General features: G+C 39.2%; 1 protein-coding gene across 1 annotated transcript in view; it reads right to left on the reverse strand.

Annotated features, from left to right (window-relative positions):
- Positions 1 to 1,855: 1,855 nt before the first annotated feature.
- The window catches only part of HHIP (hedgehog interacting protein), a 109,580-nt gene continuing 87,748 nt past the window's right edge, over positions 1,856 to 23,687 (reverse strand). Inside the window, exons 12-13 of the mRNA NM_001099114.2 lie at positions 6,488 to 6,636; positions 1,856 to 2,713 (exon numbers count right to left, since the gene is read on the reverse strand). Coding sequence (NP_001092584.1) covers positions 2,520 to 2,713; positions 6,488 to 6,636 — 343 coding nt within the window. The 3' untranslated portion in view covers positions 1,856 to 2,519. The remainder of the gene's footprint in view (positions 2,714 to 6,487; positions 6,637 to 23,687) is intronic.

The following is a 23,687-nucleotide window of genomic DNA, read 5'->3' on the forward strand; positions in this document are numbered from 1 at the left end:
TGTAGTGGATCTGTTTTCTTTTTAGAAAATTTTGATCTTTTATTCTAATGACTCCCCATAGAAAAGGCAATGATACCTGGAGTACATATGTTTTTCTAAGTCATTTGAAAGTCTTTCGCTTGGGAAAGGACTATCTAAAAAAAAGCTGGGTCTGGTCAATTTAATCTAGATATTTTTAAATAGAACTAATGGCAATAGAACATCTTTTCTTTTATAAAGATTCTTTTGGAAAAGATGGAAAGATTCAAGATGTCAGAAAAAATGCTGTTTTGTGTTTTTTTTGAATTTGGCTGAATATATGGCAGTATCCTTATTGTTTTCAGTGAAACTATGAACAGGAGAATGTGTAATAAAACTGCACGATTTGACAGATTTAGACAGCTGGCTCCCTCACAAGAAGCTCACATTTTGTGAATGTCACCCACGTTGAATAAGAGATGAGGAGATGGTAGGGTCCATTTACAAAAATGGTTGTCAGGACATTTTTTTTTTTAATTGTAAAACTTTCTGTGATGGAATTCAGTAAAAGGGCCATGAAGAGAAAGCCACAGGGACAAAAGACTGCTATTAACCTACAGATGCGGGCTACGGCAGGGTTCACCGCAAGATTTGCCACACTGTTGGGCCAATGAAGTGTTCGTGTGACTAGAAGGGACCACCCCTTTTCTGGGGTAAGAGGGCAATTTGGTCTCCATGCTCATTTAATCCTGAGATTTCTTTGAATAGACTGTCCATTGAAATCTAAATTGTGCAAAATTATGCATGCACTTTTTAATGCAGGCTATTGTTCACTAAGCACTGAACCAAGGCTTGTCAACCCATTTCCATTGGGCATGAGGTCACTTGAAACTTAAGCAATCATATATGGCAGACAAGAACAGGGTACTTAACCAAACTTTCTACTTGGTGGTTTCTCCCTGTGCTTTCATTGCAAATCTCTCGCTTTCCAACAATAAACAAATACGAGTTGCAAGGTTTTGTTTATTTTTTAAATTGATGCTTCTGTTCTTAAAGGTAAGGAGCAGGTTTGGGAAGTCAATCTGTGTTGTATAATCTGCCCTGCTCTACAATTTAGACTCTGGAGGGACAGATGTTAAAGAAGGGCAACCGAAAGTGGGGGCCCACGTGTCATGAGTCGATGTTTCTTCAGAGGTGCAAAATGTCCTGATAATTCTTTATAATCCAAACATGGCACGCTGACTTCAAAAACCACGAAGAGAAGCGTCTACCTGAGTTTCTGCAGTTTAAGTTAGAACATGGTATTTCTTGAAAAACCCAAAAGAACATTTACAGGATATTTATTCATACATGAACCGGAGAGGATTTTCATTGAGTTCTGAAGGAATGTACACATTAAAAGTCATATTTGGCAAGAATGAGCATATTAAAAATTCGTACAAGTGACAGCTTACATAGGCAAGATTTGTTCAAAACGAGTGAACTCTTTTTCCAGTGAGGTTCGATTCAGTGTGAAACCCACAACATTCTAATCACATATACTCTCTGACAGGCTTGCTATGGTGAAAAGCATTTTACGAATGTTTAGTGCTGGAATTTTATAATGAGTGGCTGTTTTCTTGCTTTTTCATCCGTCGTTAATGATTACATGTTGGCACAAGGATACATTGCTAGATTAGATCCACAGCACATTAAAGGCTGTTTGCTTTCTCACTCCCCTTCTTTCCAATTAAGTTGGTGAAAAATGTAACTTTAGTATTTTACAGGACAGGGTAAAGGTGTTTCATCTAGGTGATGTCTATATTATAAAAATAAAATAAAAAATATAAATATGTAACACAAACCCGGTGCCTATTGTTAAATAAACTATACAATAAAAGCAGACCTTTTAGGAAGATTGGTTTTAGAATATGCTGTTATGATTTAATTGAAAACACTTGAAAACGATCTTGAAATTAAGCTAGAGTAACCATATTTCTCTGCCAATAAAAAGGTAAGTGCGTTAACATTCTATAATTGGATACATTGATAAAAATGCAGATTACAATTTTATACCATTGCCCACTTAGAAATTAATCAGGGCTGAAACATTCTCTCATATTATAATCCTTTAATATTAATATAAAAATATGGCCTTTTAAAATTCAATCCATCAGATTGCACAGTAATGTTTTAAAACTCCATTGAAGTAGACTTCAGTGATTACAGACAGAAAATTCCTGGGAAGTCAAATAATCTCTTCTGGTGACATAAAAATGCCGTTACCAATTTACAATGGAATTTCCGGGGAAATTACTCCACGCAAGGAAATACATATTTTTAAAACCCATCTGTTATGCAACCACACGCATAGGGGTTTTGAGTGTGTGTGTATATGTGCATATGTGAACAAACATGCCAATATACACACACAAGACCTGCACATTTCTGGAAATGACTTTTAAATTAATCAAAGAAAATGAAATCACAGGAGTGTGTAGCAAGATAACAGTTGTTCTTTTTAATGACAGGATAAAAAAATAAATGCCCACTGGAAAGGAATAGTCAAACAGTCCCAGAAACTATACAATGTAACTTGTTAGATCCAGCAAATAAGATGTCATGTCAATGATCTGATCAAGAATACCTGCCCTGGTCACTCTGCGGAGGTTTCTGTCCACTTGTTCACACTGAGCACCAAGATATCCTTTTTTACAGAGGCACTTGTTGGGTCTAACACAGACACCACCGTGGCAACACGCTGGCTCACATTTCGCTGGAAGAAAAAATAGAGCAATACAATCACGTTCCATTCTGTAGGTCAGAAACGGTGCCGAATATGAGGCCAATAAATATTTGATGAGTGAGGGAAGGGAGGGAAAGAGGGGAAGAGCAGTCCCAAAATGACCCCAAAGCTGATAAATACAAAGAAAGAAGATTTTAGACTTCCAATTATTTGGGGGCCAGAATGCAGCAGACAGCGGGAGATATTTCTAGAGAAGCGGATCACCCAGATCACGGGAAACAATTTCAATCCATTATGGAATGGACTTTATGTAAAACAAGGACCCTGATGCTGGTAAAGACTGAAGGCAGGAGGAGAAGGGAACAACAGAGGACGAGATGGTTGGATGGCATCACCCGACTCAGTGGACATGAATTTGAGCAAGCTCTGGGAGATAGTGAAGGACAGGGAAGCCTGGCGCGAAGCAGTCCATGCAGGTCGCAAAGAGCTGGACATAACTTAGTGACTGAACAACAACATCGAAACAAGAATTTCAGTTCTTTAAAACTTCTGTTTCCCTAGGGCATCTCCAACAGAATGTCTTCCAAGTACCTCTGGTTTCCATTCCTCCTGGCTAGGACCTCACGGTGGGAAGGGCATGGCCAGAGAGAAAGACCCAGAGGCTAGAATATCAACAGTTTAACAGCAAGAAATGGTTAGTTTTTTATTTTGGTTGGAGGGAGGATCCATTATGTGGATTCCCTTGGATTCTTCCCTTTCCTTGTTCCCAGAGGGTGCACGGTATATGTCTCATTTCTGATTACACCCTGAAGCCCTTTCTTGGGGGTAGTAAGGTTGCCCAGTGAAAGATGTTTTGAGCAATCCTTTTCAGGGTACTCTACAGCACAGGACTGCCTCAGAAAAGAATGTTTACCACGACAATATAGGTAGGGAAGGGAAAGATTTACTGTTAAAATGAGGTGGAGACATAAAACTGAGCCTGTAACTTAGTCTCTTACTGATAGGATGAATGTGGGGTGTGCAGCCACTGTAGATAGAATCAAATTCCTTAAATACATATCCTTATACTTCTCAGGGATAGTTCTTTTAACCTTTTCCAATGCATTAATAAAAATCCAGGGGTCTGTGGCTGGTATATGGGAAAGAAACAACACGGAGAAAATAGACTACAATAGTCTTTTAAATTTGTGGGAGATGAGCAAACTATGTGAGTATATGAAAAAAGTTCTTGGTTGGGTCAAAAATACCAAAAAAATATATTATTTTAATAAAATGATTCTGGTTTAATCTTATATATTCCAAGTATTTAAACTGATTTAATGAAAAGATGAAAAATACTTTATGAAAATATAAATTTTCATTTATATCATATATTATTATTTCATTTATATCATATATTATTATCATATATGGTATATATGAAGCTACCTATATTCAAAATTATGTTTACCCTCAGCCTAACATATTGTTACTAGCAGGCATTCAAAAATTTTTTCTTATCCAATGACTTGAGGTGACTTAAGAGTCAAATATAAGCAAAATATAAGTAAGGGATAAGACAGAATGGACACCAGGTAAAAGAAGTCGAGAGAAAGGATATCAAGCATCAGAGGAAGCAGGGGGAAGAGATATCATCAGGAATTAGAATATTATTGCATTTAAACACTGATCCTCATTTTTTGGCCAACTAATGAAAAAATATAGAATATGAATATTTGTTTTAAATAATGTAATTATTTTATTTCTGTCGTTTCAATTATGATACCTTTTTCCTAGATACGTAACCATGGTATCAATCAGTCACATAATACTGTTAGTACTGAAGTAATTTAAGCTTAAAATGGATATTGTCTATGTGACTTTAAATACTGTCTACTTTATTTTGACAATATATAAAGTAAGCAACGTATGGCTATAGTATTTTGAAACAAATACATGTTTAGAGTAAAGAGAGATGGCCTTTATGAATGATTGATACTTTTAAATATTAACATGGGACTTAGAATTTTATCAGCAAGAGAGACTTTAATGTTTGAAATCTTTTGTAAATAACACGTATATGCTGGTTATTGAAAACGTTCTTTCAACATATCCACCTTAAACTCTAGGTCTCTAAATTAATCTAACTGTCTTCACAACAGGTAGAATTTAAACACAACTGCGTGTATTTGTGGAAGTCACAAGTTAAAGGATAGAATAACCCTGGAATGAAACTCCTTTGCTCTCTGAGCGGCTGCACACCTAGCTGATGGTCGACAAGGGAGTGGCAAAAAGAATGAAGAAAATCTCATAAATTGACTCTGCTGCTGCTGCTAAGTCGCTTCAGTCGTGTCCGACTCTGTGCGACCCCAGAGACAACAGCCCACCAGGCTCCGCTGTCCCTGGGATTCTCCAGGCAAGAACACTGGAGTGGGTTGCCATTTCCTTCTCCAATGCATGAAGTGAAAAGTGAAGGTGAAGTCGCTCAGTCGTGTCCGACTCTTCGCGACCCCATGAACTGCAGCCTACCAGGCTCCTCTGTCCATGGGATTTTCCAGGCAAGAGTACTGGAGTGGGGTGCCATCACCTTCTCTGAAATGACTCTAGATAACTGCATTTTCCCCTTTCCTATAAAAGCACCAACTGAAAACCCCCATTTTAGTGCATTGTAGCAAGAAAGCAAGCAACAAATCAAGGGAGGGCCTATATGGAGTGTCTGAAAAATTCTGGCACTCAGAAAGGGACTCTGTACACACAGGTCATTGCTGCTGTTGTTTGGTCGCTCAGTTGTTTCTGATTCTTTCCGACCCCATGGACTGCAGCACACAAGGCTTCCTGGTCCTTCACTAATCTCCAGGAGTTTGCTCAGACTCACGTCCATGGAGTCGATGATGCCATCCAGCCATCTCATCCTCTGTCACCCTCTTATCCTCCTGTCTTCAATTTTTCCCAGCATCAGGGTCTTTTACAAGGATGATCTGGTTGGGCTGTTTTCACTTTTGATTTTGTGAAAGAAGTCAATTATCTTTATAACTAACTTATATAAATGAATTATTTACATCAGGAAAATGGCAACGTCTTCATGTATAAATTCAGAAACGAGCTGAGCATTACTGTTACTGTAAATGGCTACAGTTTTATCTTATTCGCCTTGTTCTGTGGGGGGACTGTACTTCTCGGTTTGTGGGATCTTAGTTCCTGGAGCAGGGATCAAACCTGAGCACCCAGGAAGTTTGAAGTCCTAAGCACTGGACCTCTGGGGCATTTCCCCTTTTCATGCTATAGCTGAAAAGTTCATGCCCTTTTATCAGCCTCTCCCTATTTCCCCCACCCCTAGCCCCTGGCAACCACTTTTCTGTTTTTATGAGTTTGACGTTTAAAAAAACAAATTCCACATATACGTGATATCATGTAGAATTTATCTACTGTCTGGCTTTTTCACTTAAGATACTGTACTCAAAGTCTATCTCCGTGTTGTCAAGAATGGCAAGATTTCCTACACGGCTGAATAATAGTCACCTGTGTGTATAACATCTTCTTTACCCATTGACAGTCACTTACATTGTTTCCATATTTTGGCTACTGTGAATAATGTTGCTATAAACATGGGTGTGCAAGTAGAAATAGCTCTTTGAAGTCCTTTTTTCAGTTACTTTAGATAAATACTTGAAGTGGCATGTTGGATCATAGGGTCGCTCTATTTTTCAGTAAATGGCTACAGCTCTGAACATTAGATCATTCTAGAAAAAATAACTAACGTAAGGTCTTGAGTTCCTAGAGGCTGTCCCATGCCCTCTCTTTCCCAGGGACAACAGAAATACTAACCGATTCTGCAGAAGTCCCCTTCCCAGCCGGGACTGCAGCAGCATGTTCCCGTAGGGGTGCAGTAGCCATTCCGACAGAGCCGGGAGCACTCGGATGTTAGGGTCTGGGCGGGCTGGACCACGGCCCTGCATTCCTCAGGCATCAGAGGTCTGCATCAAAAGACAAAATCAAAAGTGCATTTTGGTTGAAAATCAGCACTGGGATAAAATCGAGTGATTTTGTAGCTTACAAAGCATGTCTCTTCCTTTCTATGGAAATTCTTCTTTTAAGTCACTCAGACAGAAAGGTCGTCGACTTTCTAAGAAAACATACACCCATGAGAAAACAAAATAACCAGTTTTGAATCAAAGGGAACACATTAAACATGGTTAAGAAACTTTATCACGATCAAGATTCATTGATTAAAAATGTAATTACATTACACCAATATTTTGGTGGGGCTTCCCTGGTGGCTCAGCGGTAGAGAATCCGCCTGCAGTGCAGGAATGCAGTGAGATGCGGGATTGATCCCTGGGTGGGGAAGATCCCCTGGAGAAGGAAATAACAACCCATACCAGTATTCTTGCCTGGAGAATTCTATGGACAGAGGAGCCTGGTGGGCTGCAGTGCATGGGGTCACAAAGAGCGGGACATGACTGAAGCAACTGAGCACACACACAATTTTTTGGCATCTAAGAATTCCTAGCAATTACAATTAAAAAAATGAAGATATATGGATATTTTAAAGCTTTTTTTTTTCCTCTAGGACTCCAAACTAACCCTGGTGGCTCAGCTGGTAAAAGCGTCTGCCTACAATACGGGAGACCTGGGTTCGATCCCTGGGTGGGGAAGATCCCTGGAGAAGGAAATGGCAACACACTCCAGTATTCTTGCCTGGAAAACCCCATGGACAGAGGAGCCTGATAGGCTACAGTCCATGGGGTCGCAAAGGGTCGGACACGACTGAGCAACTTCACTTCACTTCCAAAAGTTTTTAGGAAGAGAAAAAATAGGGATATTTGGCAATATTAGGGGGCTGAAGGCAGTCATTAAAATGAGTGCTTGTAGCCTAAAAAGCTTTGAAATTGCTTTTTATTTCATTTTCATGTTTCTTTTGAGATACTTTTTCCCAGAATGACTGGTCTTGAAAGGACATAAATAATACATGTGTGTTTCTGGACTCAAAGTTTAAACTCTCTATGCAATAAATGATCTAAATAGAGAGATTTTTATATACGTATGTGTATATGTGTACATACATATTTTTATAATTTTACTTTATCCTGCTATAAAGAAAAAGAATGCTAATAGTAGCAAACAAAAGTATCTGTCACTTAAAAAGTCAGAGACTTTGTTTTAACTGCTCGACAACTGCCATCATTTAAAGAAGGACCAAGCTGCCTCCAGAAAATTGTCATAAGTCTTCATGTTTTTGAGTGAGAGGTTATCTTTCAAGGCGGTTCAGGCTAGAAGCATGATCCCAACTGCTCATGACCTCATCTTTGAGAAAAAATTTGCAATGGCCCTTTGCTATCAGTCACCTCTACCTGCGCCTCAGTGTGGTGAGAAAGCTCTTTTCAGGGAAGGAATGTAAACAAACGCTTCATCACCAGTCAAATCACCACCATGAAGAAGGCCAAGTCAGTTGGAGTCCTTAAGTACCATAACAAAGAAGGTGATAATTATGGGTCAGGACCACCACAGAGCTAAATGATACAGCTTTCTGAGAGAAGCAAATAATTAGGCCCCGCAGCCTTAGTTTTTTTGAGACAGGTTATCTTGTTATGCCCCATGGCAATGTGAACTGTGATAATAATTTGAGGTCTGATCTGAGACTGTTTCTACAATGACTCAAAACCATATTTAAAATATCCAGTGACTTCTTTAGCTCTTCTCTCCAATTAAAACCCACTCTCTGTTGAAAGTAGTGTTTGGGATGAACATGTATGCACTGCTATATATAAAACAGATATCTAATACGAACCTAATGGATAGCACAGGGAATTCTGCTCAATATTCTGCAATATTCTAAATGAGAAAAGAATTTGAAAGAGAATAGATACATATATATGTAGAACTGAATCCCTTTGCTGTACACCTGAAATGAACACAACATTGTTGATCAACCATCAGTTCCGTTCAGTTCAGTTCAGTCGCTCAGTCGCGTCCGACTCTTTGCGACCCCATGAATCGAAGCACGCCAGGCCTCCCTGTCCATCACCAACTCCCGGAGTTCACTCAGACTCACGTCCATTGAGTCAGTGATGCCATCCAGCCATCTCATCCTCTGTTGCCCCCTTCTCCTCCTGCCCCCAATCCCTCCCAGCATCAGTCTTTTCCAGTGAGTCAACTCTTCGCATGGTCAACCATACTCCAATATAAAATAAACATTTTTTTAAATAAATTACTGATTTTTGCAACTATTGTGACAATTCAGAAAACTCCCTTAAATTGACTCACCCTTTTATTTAAATCTAGAAATGGTCCAGTTTATGTGAAGGTACTTAAGACATTCTACATTTTCACTCTGAACACACTAATATCTTCCTTGTCTCTCCCCACCACTCCCTGCCCCAAAGAAGTCTTTCTGGGAGTAAGGGCAGAGGGTGATATGGTGGAGAAAACATTAAATGGCCAAGGAAAGTGAGGGAAAAATCTTTGCCTTCTTATTTTGAATAGCCCAAGTCTGCTCAATTTTTCCCTCACATAAAATTCTTATTTTGTTTGAGATACTATGGTGGCATTTTGACCATCAGAAGAGCAGTTTCTCAGAAGTCATGATGTTCTTCTGAATTACAGATCACCACATTTACTGAGTGATAATTGGTGAACAGGTATTGTTCACATTTTCCTGGCAACTGAGATTCTATTTATCCAGTTCAATTTAGGCTACCCACTCCAGTATTCTTGGGTTTCCCTCGTGGCTCAGCTGGTAAAGAACCCACCTGTAATGTGGGAGACGGGTTCGATCCCTGGGTTGGAAAGATGCCCTGGAGAAGGGAAAGGCTACCCACTCCACTATTCTGGCCTAGAGAATTCCATGGATTGTATAGTCCATAGGGTTGCTAAGAGTCAAACACGAATGATTGATTTTCGTTTTCACTTCATTTGTTACTAATGAACAAATGTTACGTGTGAACTAATGATTTTCATTTCACTTCATTTGTTCATGCCCTTTCCAATTTATTCAAGAAAAGAAACCCAGAAGTACAGTGTGTCAGGAATATGTTACATGCGATGGAAAATGTGCAGTCAACATAGCTCACATGCTACTTGATTATATGGTTTACACCTGAGCAGATGAATCTAAAGACAAGACACCATGTGATCAAGAATGACTTCGATCAAACAGCTACAACCAGAAGATGTTGCCTGTCTGAAGCAAAGTATAGGGTCACTGAGCCACGTGCACTGGGAACAGATACGGCAGTCGGATGCACAGGGATTCACAAGCATGGTTTTTCAGGGCAGGATATCTGATCCTTGTTTCCCCGCTGATCCTCCAATTAGACAGTTTGATTGATTTTCACCAAACATTCAAATGTGTGTAAACTCAGATTATGGAGGGAATTCTGATTTTTTTTTTTTTAATTTTGCTTAAGATAGAGCAAATGCTTATCTATCTGCAGATGCGATTGCTTCATGCTTGGGCTTGTTTAGTTTATATAAGACTGTGTGGCTGTCATATATAAACATGATTCCCTTAAATTTTTATTTAATTACCTACAAAAATAACTTTATTCTTTTATGAAGTTGACAACTAACATTCCTCACTTAGCATGTTAAAATCTGCCCCTCCCTTCCCTTTAAACTATTATTCTATTGGGAACCCTTGAACATGAAAATGTACATCAAACATAGCCCATCACTTATTGGACCTCACTTTCCTTAAGGAATGAGGAGTCCTAGTTCTTCTTTCCCTTCCCCATTGATATAAGCTTTCTGAGGGCAAAATCTGTACATGCAGTCCTCTTCGAGTCCAGCCACTGACTGCCAGGCACTATACTCTTCATGGGGAGAAGACAAAGACAAAACAGAATCCTGGTCCTCATGGAGACCACTGTGGGGCAGACAGGCGAACACCAAAGTGTGAGGCAGTAGGATCTTTGCTATGACAGAGGGCATAGGAAGTCATCAGGAATACAGACGAGGGCACAATTAATTTAGGGTTGAGGGATACGATAGAAAGATGATATTTAAGCTACCCAAGTATTTTATCTCCTCAACTACTTACAGTCCTAGGAGGTAGGAAAAGACCCTGGAATTTCAATATGTTTATTGAACTAAATGCATACAGTAGAAACTTTTTCAAATCTAGAATATAAATTCCATGAAGACCAATAATTCCCTCTCTTCTCTTGTGTCCTTTCAGGACCCATAAGAGTGCATAGCACATGCAGGATGCTTATTAAAAATCTGCTGAATGAATGAAATGAGTGTAATTTTAAAAGGGTGTTTGGTTCCTTAAAATTCTGTTGAGTGATGATATTAGGAACAGACAATTTAGGGGAGGCATATGATTAAAACTGTACCACTACACTTTTATATCATAAGCATAAAACTAAATTCATTGTATTTCCTTCTGTTGCCTAAATTAACTCAAGTCTTAAAAAATTCTTCCAAGACACAATTAAATTCACTTTAAATAAAGCATTTTTACACTAATTATAATTATAACAAATAAACAACAGGCTAAGAAGTAAGCAAGACATAAAGAGATAAGATTATTTTCTCCTCCAGTTGGGAATTAAGTCAACACATCAAAATTCATTTTTCTAATAATATATTTGACAAAGCCTGACAAAGATTGTTGGAGAGCTCAACCATTTCTTTTCTCCACACATACTCTTTGTTCTAGGGACATTTCTTCCTTCCATTGAAAGAAGGAAGTTTCCTTTACATGGAATAAATAAGAATTAAGAAAAGGGAATAGAGAAGTAAATGTGAACTTTATTGTCACCTTGAAATAGACCATCTCGTATTTCAAAATTATTACATATACACACCTACATGGGATCTAAACACAAATCTAGAGTATATACCTGTGATAGATAAACTCATTTTTCATTCTTAATTTTTATTGAACCAGGAATTTGGGCATTTTAATATAGCCTTAATAAGAATTGCTTAAATAGTATTCTCCTTTTAAACAATTATTTTTTAAACTTTTAGACCCTTACATCTACTGAATGAAGTCTGAGATAGCTTTCAAAACAGAAACTTACCTAAGAAGATATTTAGGTTTTTAATAAAGAATATATGGTGTCCATTTGTTGACAGTTATTCTCCATAATTCTCAGAAATTTAATTTAAATTTCCTAATTAGAAAAACATTTCCTAATCCCTTTACACATGACAAATAATGAAACACTAAAGGGTTAGAACAGAAAACTACCCAACATTTCCTAATCTATAAAAGCATTGTTTTCAGAAATGTAAGACATTTTCTTAGAAATCTACTTTGATTCATTTTGTGTAGTAGTACAAAGCTTTAGATACTTTCTTGAAATAAAGGAGAATATTGAGAAACCCAAGTAATTTATAACACACATTATATCATGATGATTTTTTGTGAATAGCTAAGGCCAATGGTGACTGTCTCTGTGTAGTGGGTTAAAGAATGATTTTAATTTTAGGATCTTTAATTTAATAAGTGACTGACTCAATCAATGGGAAGTCTCTATCCATCTGTATGGACGCACAGGGATAAGATCTGTCTTAGCAGGCCTGATCTTCAGAGTGAGTGCTGCAGAGACCGATCTATTGTGTCTTTTACAAAAAGTAAAGTGTTCATTCTGAAATTTTTTTAAGGGGTTCAGATTTTAAATTCATGTTATTATAAAACAAGGTACACTGATCACGAGTAATACTCTTTTATAAGATTCTGAATCGTTGAAAGTTTCAGAAGATGTGCTCATTCTTCAGCCTCTCTTAGACAGTGTTTTGCTTGAGGTGATTTAGGAGGTGATGTAAGAACCGTCTTACTCTTTTTTTTTCTTGTGGAATCTTATTTCCCTGAGTGGGGATCAAACTCAGGCCCTCAACAGTGAGAGAGCAGAGTCCTAACCACTAGACCACCAGGGAATTCCCTTATTCCTTTATCCACAGTCATGTTGGGACACATGGAAAAGTGATCCCTTACAACTAAAACCTTTGCAAAACTATTTTTCTTTTTTTTTTTGGCAACTAGTCATCTTTATAATAGAAAGTAGAAAATTGAATTATACAATTGTTGTTGTTTAGTCACTCAGTTGTGTCTGACTGTTTGTGACTCCATGCAGTGTAGCCTGCCAGGCTCCTCTGTCCATGGGATTTCCCAGGCAAGAATATAGGAGTAGGTTGCCATTCCTTCTCCAGGGATCTTCCTGATCTAGGGATCAAACCTGTATCTTCTGAATTGGTAGAAGGGTTCTTTAACACTGAACCCCAAAAATTATAAAATGGGGAATAATAAAAAGGATCCTAATGGAAATTCTAAGGAGGAATAGAGAAAATATTTCTAGTCTAGTATTTGCAATTGGAGAATTGTAGTATGTGTGACTTCAGCATTATTTACATAGTCCAAACTGAGCTTCTGATATCCACACCTCAGTCTTGACCCTCAGACTTCCCAAGTGGTGCTGCTGGTAAAGAAGCCACCTGCTAATGCAGGCGACATAAGAGATTCAGGTTCAATTCCTAGGTCAGAAAGATCCCCTGGAAGAGGGCATGGCAATCCACTCCAGTATTCTTGCCTGGAGAATCCCATGGACAGAGGAGCCTAGAAGGCTACAGTTGATAGGTTTGCAAAGAGTCGGACATGACTGAAGTGACTTGGCATGCACACAATCCTGATCCTCCTACAAGGAGGGAGGAGCTTCTCTATTTCAGTTAATGGCAGCTCCCTTTTTTTTTTTTTTGCCAAACTATTTTCATGTTTTCTTCCAATTCTCATGAGGTAGGAAAAACTGTTAAGTCTAAATCCTCATTACTCACTGTGACACAGAACAGCAGCCTTAGCACCACCTAGGAGTTTGTCAGAAATGTAGAATCTCAGGCCCCTCCCAGACATATAGAATCAGAGCCTGCACTTCACTCAATTTATCAAGAGATTCACATGCATAGTCAAGTTACAGAGGGACTTTTCTAATTTAGGGCCATTCCCAGCCAATGGTGATTAATGGGGGGCCATAAATTAATGTGGTCAGGAGCTTCCAGGACTGAACATTCTGCAATCTTTACTAGATGGAATATGACCTCTGCCCAAGGAGGCAGCCTTCCTGCACCACCAGATTTGATGGCTTAATGATCTCCTCACTCTGCAAGCATTTGGATACATAGGTGATAATCCATAAACATGCATAGGTTCTAAAATCATGACTCAGCACTTTTGCCTCAAAAAAAAAAAAATTAAGAAAATGGAAAACTTCTCATGATTGGTGAGATTTTTACTATTTTCCCATTTGTATAGCTTGAGGCATAGGAATGAGGACTAGTATATTAGTACTGTGTCATCTTTTAAATACTCATTTTAGGATCCTTCTCCAAGGTCAACATACAAAGGAATTTTTGTTTATTTTCAGTCTGGATAATTTTTTTGGTTTGGGTGGTCACTAAATTCTTCTTTTTCATGTTGACATTTCTCTTTTCAAGGTGTCAGTTTACCCATGAGGAGTAGAAGCCTGGATTCCGACTACATATAACCATTTTGTAGCACCTGTTAAAATGATAATACACCATACAAATTCAATTTGGCTGTGAGGAATCTTATATATTCATAATGCAATCCTATTCCAGGTCAGAGAACAGAGACTATGGAATCTGTTTCTGTGTTATCATGCAAAACTGGTTTCACAGGACTTCATGGCTATATAGAGGGCAATACACATTTCCTAACCACATTTTTCAAGTACCATTTGAGATCTATCAAAAAATTGAATGTTTTAAGAGCTACTTGCTTTCATTTCCTTCTTAAGGAATGCCTTCTTTGATATTATATCACATGTAGGCCACTTAGAAAAATCTTTTTATGTACGTCCTCCGTAAACCCTGATATTGGAATGAAGGAAAAGAAAACAAATTTAAGAATACCTCTGAAGTTATATACATTGTTGATCTTATTAAACATTATTAATTTGTACTGTATATTTCTATAATTCAAATTTAGAATGGGAAAACCAGTGCTCTACCTTATTTCTCAAACCACTGCATTTTTCTGTTCTCAAAATTTCTCATTTTTCTGTTCTGAAAGGCACTGAAGAGCAGGGCTAGGCTTGGGCTCTTTGCTCTGGGGCCAAGCGAAAGTGAAGTCGCTCAGTTGTGTCCAACTCTTTGAGACTCCATGGACTGTAGCCTACCAGGCTTCTCTGTCCATGGGATTTTCCAGTACCAGAGGGGGTTGCCTTTTCCTTCTCCAGGGGATCTTCCCGACCCAGGGATTGAATCCAGGTCTCCCGCATTGCGGGCAGACACTTTACCCTCTGAGCCACCAGGGAAGGTTGACTTTATTCTAAGGTCCGTGACTTAACTGCTGAGCACATGATCACTTAGACATAGGAGTGTCCATAGTCTGTCCACACATTTGTTCCCCCATAGTGCCCACTCCTTTGTTATCTATGTCTGTGTCGCTATTTCTGCTTGGCAGATAAGATCATCTATACCATTTTTCTAGATTCTACATATATGCATTAATATAACAATATTTGTTGGACTGCCTAGTGCTATTGTTGTTCAGTTACTCAGTTGTGTCTGACTCTTTGCAACCCCATGGACTGCAGCACCCCAGTCTTCCCTGTCCTTCACCATCTCCCTGTCTTCACCTTTGCTCAAACTCATGTCTATTGAATCAGTGATGCCATTCAACCATCTCATCTTCTATCATCCCCTTCTCCTCCTGCCTTCAGTCTTTCCCAGCATCAGGGTCTTTTCCAATGAGTTGGATCTTCGAATCAGATGGCCAAAGTATTGGAGCTTCAGCTTCAGCTTCAGTCCTTCCGATGAATAGTCAGGGTTGATTCCCTTTAGGATTGACTGGTTTGATTTCCTTGCTGTCCAAGGGACTCTGAATAGTCTTCTCCAGCACCACAGTTCAAAGGCATCAATTCTTCAGTGCTCAGCCTTTTTTATTGTCCAGCTCTCACATCCATACATCAGTGCAGTTGCTCAATGTCTCTGACTCTTTGCGGCCCCATGGCTATCCTGTCCATCACCAACTCCCGGAGCTTACTCAAACTCACGTCCATAGAGTTGGTGATACCATCCAACCATCTCATCTTCTGTCGTCCCTTTCTCCTCTTGCCTTCAATCTTCCCCAGCATCAAGGGCTTTCCCAATGAGTCAGTTCTTCGCATCAGGTGGCTCAAGTATTGGAGTTTTAGCTTCAGCATCAGTCCTTCCAATGAATATTCAGGACTGATTTCCTCTAGGATGGACTGGTTGGATCTCCTTGCAGTCCAACGGACTCTCAAGAGTCTTCTCCAATAACACAGGTCAAAAGCAGCAATTCTTCAGTTTTCTTTATAGTCCAACTCTCCCATCCATACATGACTACTGGAAAAATCATATGTTTGACTAGATGGGCCTTTGTTGGTGAAGTAATGTCTCTGCTTTTTAATATGCTGCCTAGGTTGGTCATAGCTTTTCTTCCAAGGAGCAAGCATCTTTTAATTTCATGGCCGCAGTGATTTTGGAACCTCCCAAAATAAAATCTCTCACTGTTTCCATTGTTTCCCCATCTATTTGCCATGAAGTGATGGGACCAGATGCCATGGTCTTAGTTTTCTGAATGTTGAGTTTTAAGCCAACTTTTCCACTCTTCTCTTTCACTTTCATCAAGAGGCTCTTTAGTTCTTCTTCACTCTCTGCCATAAGTGTGGTGTCATTTGCATATCTGAGGTTATTGATATTTCTCCCAGCAACCTTGATTCCGGCTTGTGCTTCATCCAGCCTGGCATTTCACGTGATGTACTCTGCACATGAGTTAAATAAGCAGAGTGACAATATACAGCCTTGATGTACTCCTTTCCCAGTTCTGAACCAGTCTGTTGTTCCATGTCCAGTTCTAACTGTGGCTTCTTGACCTGCATGCAGGTTTTGCAGGAGGCAGGTGAGGTGGTCTGGTATTCCCATCTCTTTAAGAATTTTCCAGTTTGTTGTGATCTACACTGTCAAAGGCTTTAGCATAGTCACTGAAGCAGATGTTTTTCTGGAATTCTCTAGCTTTTTCTATGATCCAACAGATGTTGGCAATTTAATCTCTAGTTCCTCTGCCTTTTCTAAATCCAGCTTGTACATCTGGAAGTTCTCAAGTTCACACACTGTGGAAGCCTAGCTTGAAAGATTTTGAGCATTACTTTCGTGTGAAAAGACTGCTGTTGTGCGGTAGTGTTAATGAAATTATTAGAGAGTTCACAAATACCTCCTCAGTTTTGTTCAATGGTTAAAGATACAAACCGAATAAAAGCAGGTATCGAAGCCACTTACACCTTTCAGTAATTTCACATTCAACTTTATCCTCATGAGATAGGGCTGACCTTGTTACTCCCAAGTTTAGAAGATTAGAACATGGATGAAAATATGAAATAACTCTCATACAGCCTAAGTCAAGATAATCTGGAATTCTTTTCTAGCATAGATTTTTACTCAACTGGTCCTCTTCAGGAACAATGGGAGCTAGGCACTGTATTTCAGGCCCTTTATTAACCTCCTATCCAAACACCACCAGCAAGATACACAAGTATCTAAAAGGGTGTGTGAATTGCCTTCATTCAACTTTATCAGCTTAACTCAATGCATGTATTTCCAGGGGGAAATTAGGAAATGAAAAGGTATATATTTCCTTGAAAGGAAAACCTAGGAGAAATGACTAATGAAACTAGATAAGGTTGTTTGCTTTTAGGGAGAAACAAAGTCCAGTTTTATTAAATTGCCTTAGGTGTTTCTTGTACTATTTTTGTTATGTCTTTAATTCAGAAACTGGTCTACTATAATTATTAGAAAAACAGGCATTTCACTTTAACTCAGTGGACTTGTTCCTGAAAAATCTTGTATAATAAAAATAAGGTTTATAGGAAAAATAGAGCTGGGGCAGACTCCTCAAGATCTATGCAACTCTGTACCTAAAGCACTAACAAAAGTAAAATGTGGTGCCATGGAGAGGGTATCCCAGGGATACCAGAGATCACCTGCAGGTGGAGGAGAGATTCACTCAGGGGAGATGAGAAGCACAGAAAATATCGTATATTAATGCATAAATGTGGAATCTAGAAAATGGTGTACATGATATTATTTGCAAAGCATAAATAGAGACACAGATGTAGAGAACAAATATATGGATACCAAAAGGGAAAGGAGAGAGGTGGGAGGAATTTGGAGACTGGGACTGACATACACGTACGCTATTGATACTGTGTATAAAATAGTAGGTTTCCCAGGTGGCTCAGTGGTAAAGAATCCACCTGCCAAGGCAGGAGAGTCAGGCGACATGGGTTCAATCCCTGGGTTGGGAAGATCCCCTGGAGGAGGAAATGGCAACCCACACTGTTCAGTATTCTTGCCTGAAAAATCCCACGGACAGAGAAGCCTGGGCCACTGTCCATGGGGTCACGCAGAGTCAGATACGACTGAGTGACTGAGCATGCAAGTATAAAATAGGTAACTAATGAGAACCTGGTGTACACCACAGGGAACTCTACTTAATGCACTGAGGTGACCTATGTGGGAAGGAAGTCCAAAGGGGAGGCATACATACATACGCACGGCTGACTCACTTTGATGCACGGCAGAAGCTAACACATTATAAAGCAACTGCTTCCCTGGTGGCTCAATGGTAAAGAATCTGTCTGCAATGCAGGAGACCCGGGTTTGATGCCTGGGTTGGGAAGATCTGGAGGGCATGGCAACCCACTCTAGTACTCTTGCCTAGAGAATCCCATGGACAGAGGAGCTTGGCAGGCTACAGTCCTTGGGATCACACAGTCGGACATGACTGAAGCAGCAGCATACTCCAATAAAAATTAATTAAAACACACACACACACAAAACCAAAAACCACAGAAGTGAGGCTTTGATCTCAGGAGGAAGTGAAACCTGCGAAGAGCCATGCAATGGCCCTGGGGTTGGGTGGGGGAACTCAGCGCCATGCTTCTTTCTTGTTTTAACTCAACTGGGGAGGCTCCTTCTGCCTGGACAAGTCAGGCTGAGGCCTTGATCCTCTTGTCATTCTGGCTTTAGTTGCTTGGAAAGCTACATAATTTCCATGTTATGCAACCATCCTTTTTTTTTATAGGTGAGTGAATTAGTCTGAAAGTAAATCACAGCATAGCAGAACAGACTGGACCAGGAAGCCAAATTATGGTGAGTTTTACCCACCTTGGTACCTATTGCCTTCTGGACCATTAATTTGGCAATTTATAACTTACCATGTTTTGACATAATTTTGTTGTTCCAGAGTGGCAATATTTATCTCTGAGAACATTGCTAATGTTTTAGACAATGTGTGCAATCTCTTGATTTAAGACAAAAATAAGCTCCTTAGAGAAAAGGACTAAATTCTCATGTATATTATCCCTTCATAACGCATAATGGAGGCTACCCACTCTAGTATATTCTTGGGCTTCTCTGGTGGCTCAGCTGGTAAAGAATCTGCCTGCAATGCAGGAGACCTGGGTTTGATCCCTGGGTTGGGAAGATCCCCTGGAGAAGGGAAAGGCTACCCACTCCAGTAATCTGGCCTGGAGAATTCCATGGACTGTATAGATCATGGGGTCACAAAAAGTCGAACACGACTGAGAAACTTTCACTTTCACTTCACTTTCATAATACATAATACAATACCTTGCACACAGGAGACAAGCCAAAGATACCTGCAGACTCATTAAATCTCATGATTCAATCTTGTATAACTAGACTTACTCTGATAGAAAATAAAAACTGAAAAATTAGGGTTCAATAAAGTCAATGCAATTGCACCCTAATATAAAGAAGGAATCAAATTCTGTTCAGAATTTTATGTCCAAAATAAATTTTTTTAACTTAAAAACATAACTTATAAGCCATAAGTGATAAAATATTAGACACTAAATAAGAAACACTGGTGACCAATGTTTTAAGTGGGAAGTAAGATTTGGAACAAGTTTCTATCCTTTAAAATAGCACAAAAATGTCAGCTTAAATTCTCTTTGAAGACTATCAGGATGACAAATTTTCAAATTTTGATGTTACACCTTTCAATTCACTTGTCAATATTGATAAAAATGAGGCATTTAAGCAACAGTTTTTTTAATCAAGTAAAGTGAATTAGTTAAAAAAAATGATACTAGGGTACAATATGTGTCTTTAGAAAGCGCATCTTCCTCTAGAAAGCATTTTTTACAAATTTATGTGGCTGTTCCATGCAAGATTAAATCTGTCTTTATCTCAAGAACTGCAATATCTGATGGTATACTGTCTTACAATAAAAGTATGATATTCAGAAGGTCTGGTAACAGATTTCCACCATTTTCCCAGGCAGGGAAGAAACATGGATATTGAAAAGAAATGCTTTAATTATCCTTCAATAAAAAATAAATTATTAACAAAATAAACAAAAAAAGAAATGCTTTTAAAAGTTTTTGACTCAACAAATGAGTCTCTTTTTGAAGACTATATTTTTAGCTACTCATATTCTCCATTTTCGGAGAAGGCAATGGCACCCCACTCCAGTACTCCTGCCTGGAAAATCCCATGCACGGAGGAGCCTGGTAGGCTACAGTCCATGGGGTCGCTGAGGGTCGGACACGACTGAGTGACTTCACTTTCACTTTTTACTTTCATGCATTGGAGAAAGAAATGGCAACCCACTCCAGTGTTGCCTGGAGAATCCCAGGGATGGGGGAGCCTGGTGGGCTGCCGTCTATGGGGTCACACAGAGTCGGACACGACTGAAGTGACTTAGCGGCAGCATTCTCCATTTTCTGCCTTTTTAACAAATGCCACTTGTAAGTGGCAATTCAATCAAGTTTTCATAGCAATCTGTACAATTACTCTAGGAACTGATATACCAACATTCAAAATTAATAGTTTAAGGAAGACTATATAATTAATATAAAGCAGAAAATTCCCTCGAATACTGTAGTCACATGTGACATCTTCAGGAAATAGGATCTAAATATAAGAAGTCTTATAGTATAGGCTTTTAAAATAACAGGGTCATTTCAATAAAAAATTTTAATAATTTATGATATAATATTTTGTATGTATCTTGAAATAGGTGATGGTGCTACATAGACGTATATGGACTATTTGAGTGTCTTTAAGTATGTCTGTGTACATATATACACATACAACAAGTCTTGGTAAAGAACGAATAAAATTCCAGTTATCCTTAGACAATATATTATGTATGCATTCTCATCCATTCATTAAAAGTTTATCTCATCCCATTCTTTTGTAATATATCTTTAAATTTTCATATGCTTCTGGCAATTTAGGAAGGATTTGTTAGCTAAAAATATTGTGCACCACAACATAAGCTATAGCATATTAAGAATAAAATGTAAGGGGGCACATAAGTGTATGCCATTTTTGGTGATTGGGAATGTAGAAAAACCATAGCAAAAATGTGGACCATGCTTCCCTTGTCTTTTTGACTTCAAATCCACCATGCTGAATGGATTTTTATAAGGCATATACTTGTTCATGACCTCTAGTGTTAAGAAATTCTGTCATGTTTGAAAACTAGTCCCTCGTCGAGCCTGTGTCCCTGTTAATAGCTGAGAGGTCAATGGAGCTGCTAAACAGTTTGTATTACCGTCAGGGTGGCCTGAAAACACCGCCCGCAGCAAGAGGACTTGGCAGCTGGGTCAACAGGCACTGTGGGGATTTATCAACCTAGGGAGGCCACTTGCATAAAACTCCGACTGATGAATTGGGACTAGACTGGCTTATTGGGCTAAACCCTCTCCATTATGCACGGCTTTCTTTAGGATGGCAGAGCTGCCTGCCAGCTCCCTGAGACATATGCGGAGGATAAACAGAACCAATTTCCTCTCATGAAGTGATTTTTTTTTTGTGGGGAAAAAAAAAAAGCACTCTTCAGCATCCAGCATACTAAGGAGTAGGATGAAGATATTAAGAAAAAAGTAAACAAAGAACAGTGAGTGGGGGCATAGTGGGGAGGAGACAGAAGAGCAGGTTTTGTTTTTTTTTTTTAATATTAATACCACCATATTTATTAGTTTCCAGACTTCCAAATAACCCATACCTAAACAGAAGAACATTGCAGACTATTGTTACTAGCAGCAACAGTCCTTAAACAGAAAGGGTTTAGGTGAATTTGGAGTGATTGCAAGATAAAAGTCATAGTTTTTCTTTTAGCAGCTGGTATACGAACAGTAAAACCATAAATACTTAGACACCCTGGTTTAGGCATGAGGGCAGTTTTTGATATTGGTCATACAGGAGTCTGGAGATAGGATGTTTCTGTAAAATAAGCTCTGAAGCTGGGAATTTGCAGTTAATTGATAGACCTTTTAAGGGAATGGGCTGTGTGATTTGAGTGGGTATAATAGATAAGCAAGGTGTTAAAACAGAGAAAGACGGTATATGGTAATTAACTCAGTATGTTTAAGAATGATTTTGTTTTACAAATTCCTGGAGAAATAACCCTAGAAATATTTCCAGGTCAAAAAAGGGCCTTTAGTTTCAGTTCATCTGAAACAAAAATTAAAGAATCTTTTTCAATAGTGTGAAAAGATTTGCATTCTATAAAAATGAAGCTTGGTAAATTCATAACTCTGTTAGAATTCTTCCATTTCCACTCCTCAGGAGCACTTGTGTGATTCTGAAAAGATTTAACAAAGAACAAGCCTCTAAGACATGAGTTGAACAATTGAAAACTAGACTCAGAGTTCTTTCCCTGCTGACTCAGACAGTAAAGAACACGCCTAAAATACAGGAGACCTGGGTTCAATACCTGTGTCAGGAAAATCCCCTAGAGAAGGGAATGGCAACCCACTCCAGTATGCTTGCCTGGAGAACTCCATGGACAGAGGATCCTGGTGGGCTAAGGTCCATGGGGTTGCAAAGAGTTCTTTAAAACTCTGTGGACATCTTGACCCCAATTTTGGCACTAAAACAACCTCAAAAAGCTGTGAGATCAATCACCTGAAATAATTCTTGAGTGCATGGAATGAACACCAATGGTACTGAAGAATAGCACAGGCTTTAAATCCATTACATTATCTTCACAGAGCTCTGCGAGGCGGAAGCAGAATGTCCACCTGCACTTGACAGCCAGGCAGAGGAGCACAGTGCGGTCGCATCCGCATTCCAAGATTCAGAGACAAGATCATCTGACTACTGGGCCTGCCAGGATCAACATCTTAACCAGCCTCTGGGGGCACTACTAAATGAAACTAAAATGATGGCCCAGTTCCTGTGCTCTATGCATTGATATGCTGGCTGAAGGAGTCCCAGACCAGGGTACGCAGAACCCAATACTCGAGGCTTCAGGGGACCTAGTGAGGTGGGCCAGTAAACTGGGAGATTGGCATTGATTCAATCCTAACTCCACTCCGCCATGAGACTTAATTTTTCTATCTCTGAAGGTATTCCCATGCTAAGATGGTGGCAACGTTCATCTCTTTTCTGCTTTTCCCTTAAAATCTCTTATGTCCTAGTTAAGCTGTAGAGAAAGCTGGTTGTATTCTCATGGAAGTTTCCTTTGATTACAATGGCATTTGTGTTTTTTATAATAAGGTATCAAACCATCCTTTCTGAGAAGGATGCCCACTGTAAAGGATTTTACATTTATGTCAATAGTTAAGTAATATATAGGCTGAGGGCTTCCCAGGTCGCTCAGTGGGTAAAGAATCTGCCTGCAATTCAGGAGACGTGGAAGACATGAGTTTGATCCCTGGGTCGAGAAGATCCCCTGGAGGAGAAAATGGCAACCCACTCCAGTATTCTTGCCTGGAGAATTCCATGGACAGAGGAGCCTGGTGGCCTGCAGTCCACGGGTCACAGAGAGTCGGACACCCCTGAGCGACTGAGCGCTCAAACAACAGATAGCCTGAGACCAGACTGTCCTTACAGATGGAAGTGGTAATGCTGGGACCTCATCTGATCTTATCAAAATGACCCAAGAATATGGCATATGGTTTATAAATTCCTGCATCTTCTTTTTTAAAAATTATTTTTAATTGGAGGAAAATTGCTTTACAATGTTGTATTGGCTTCTGCAGTACAACAAATGTGAATAAGC

The sequence above is a fragment of the Bos taurus genome, chromosome 17, assembly GCF_002263795.3.
Source record: "Bos taurus isolate L1 Dominette 01449 registration number 42190680 breed Hereford chromosome 17, ARS-UCD2.0, whole genome shotgun sequence".
NCBI classification, from domain to species: Eukaryota; Metazoa; Chordata; class Mammalia; order Artiodactyla; family Bovidae; genus Bos; species Bos taurus.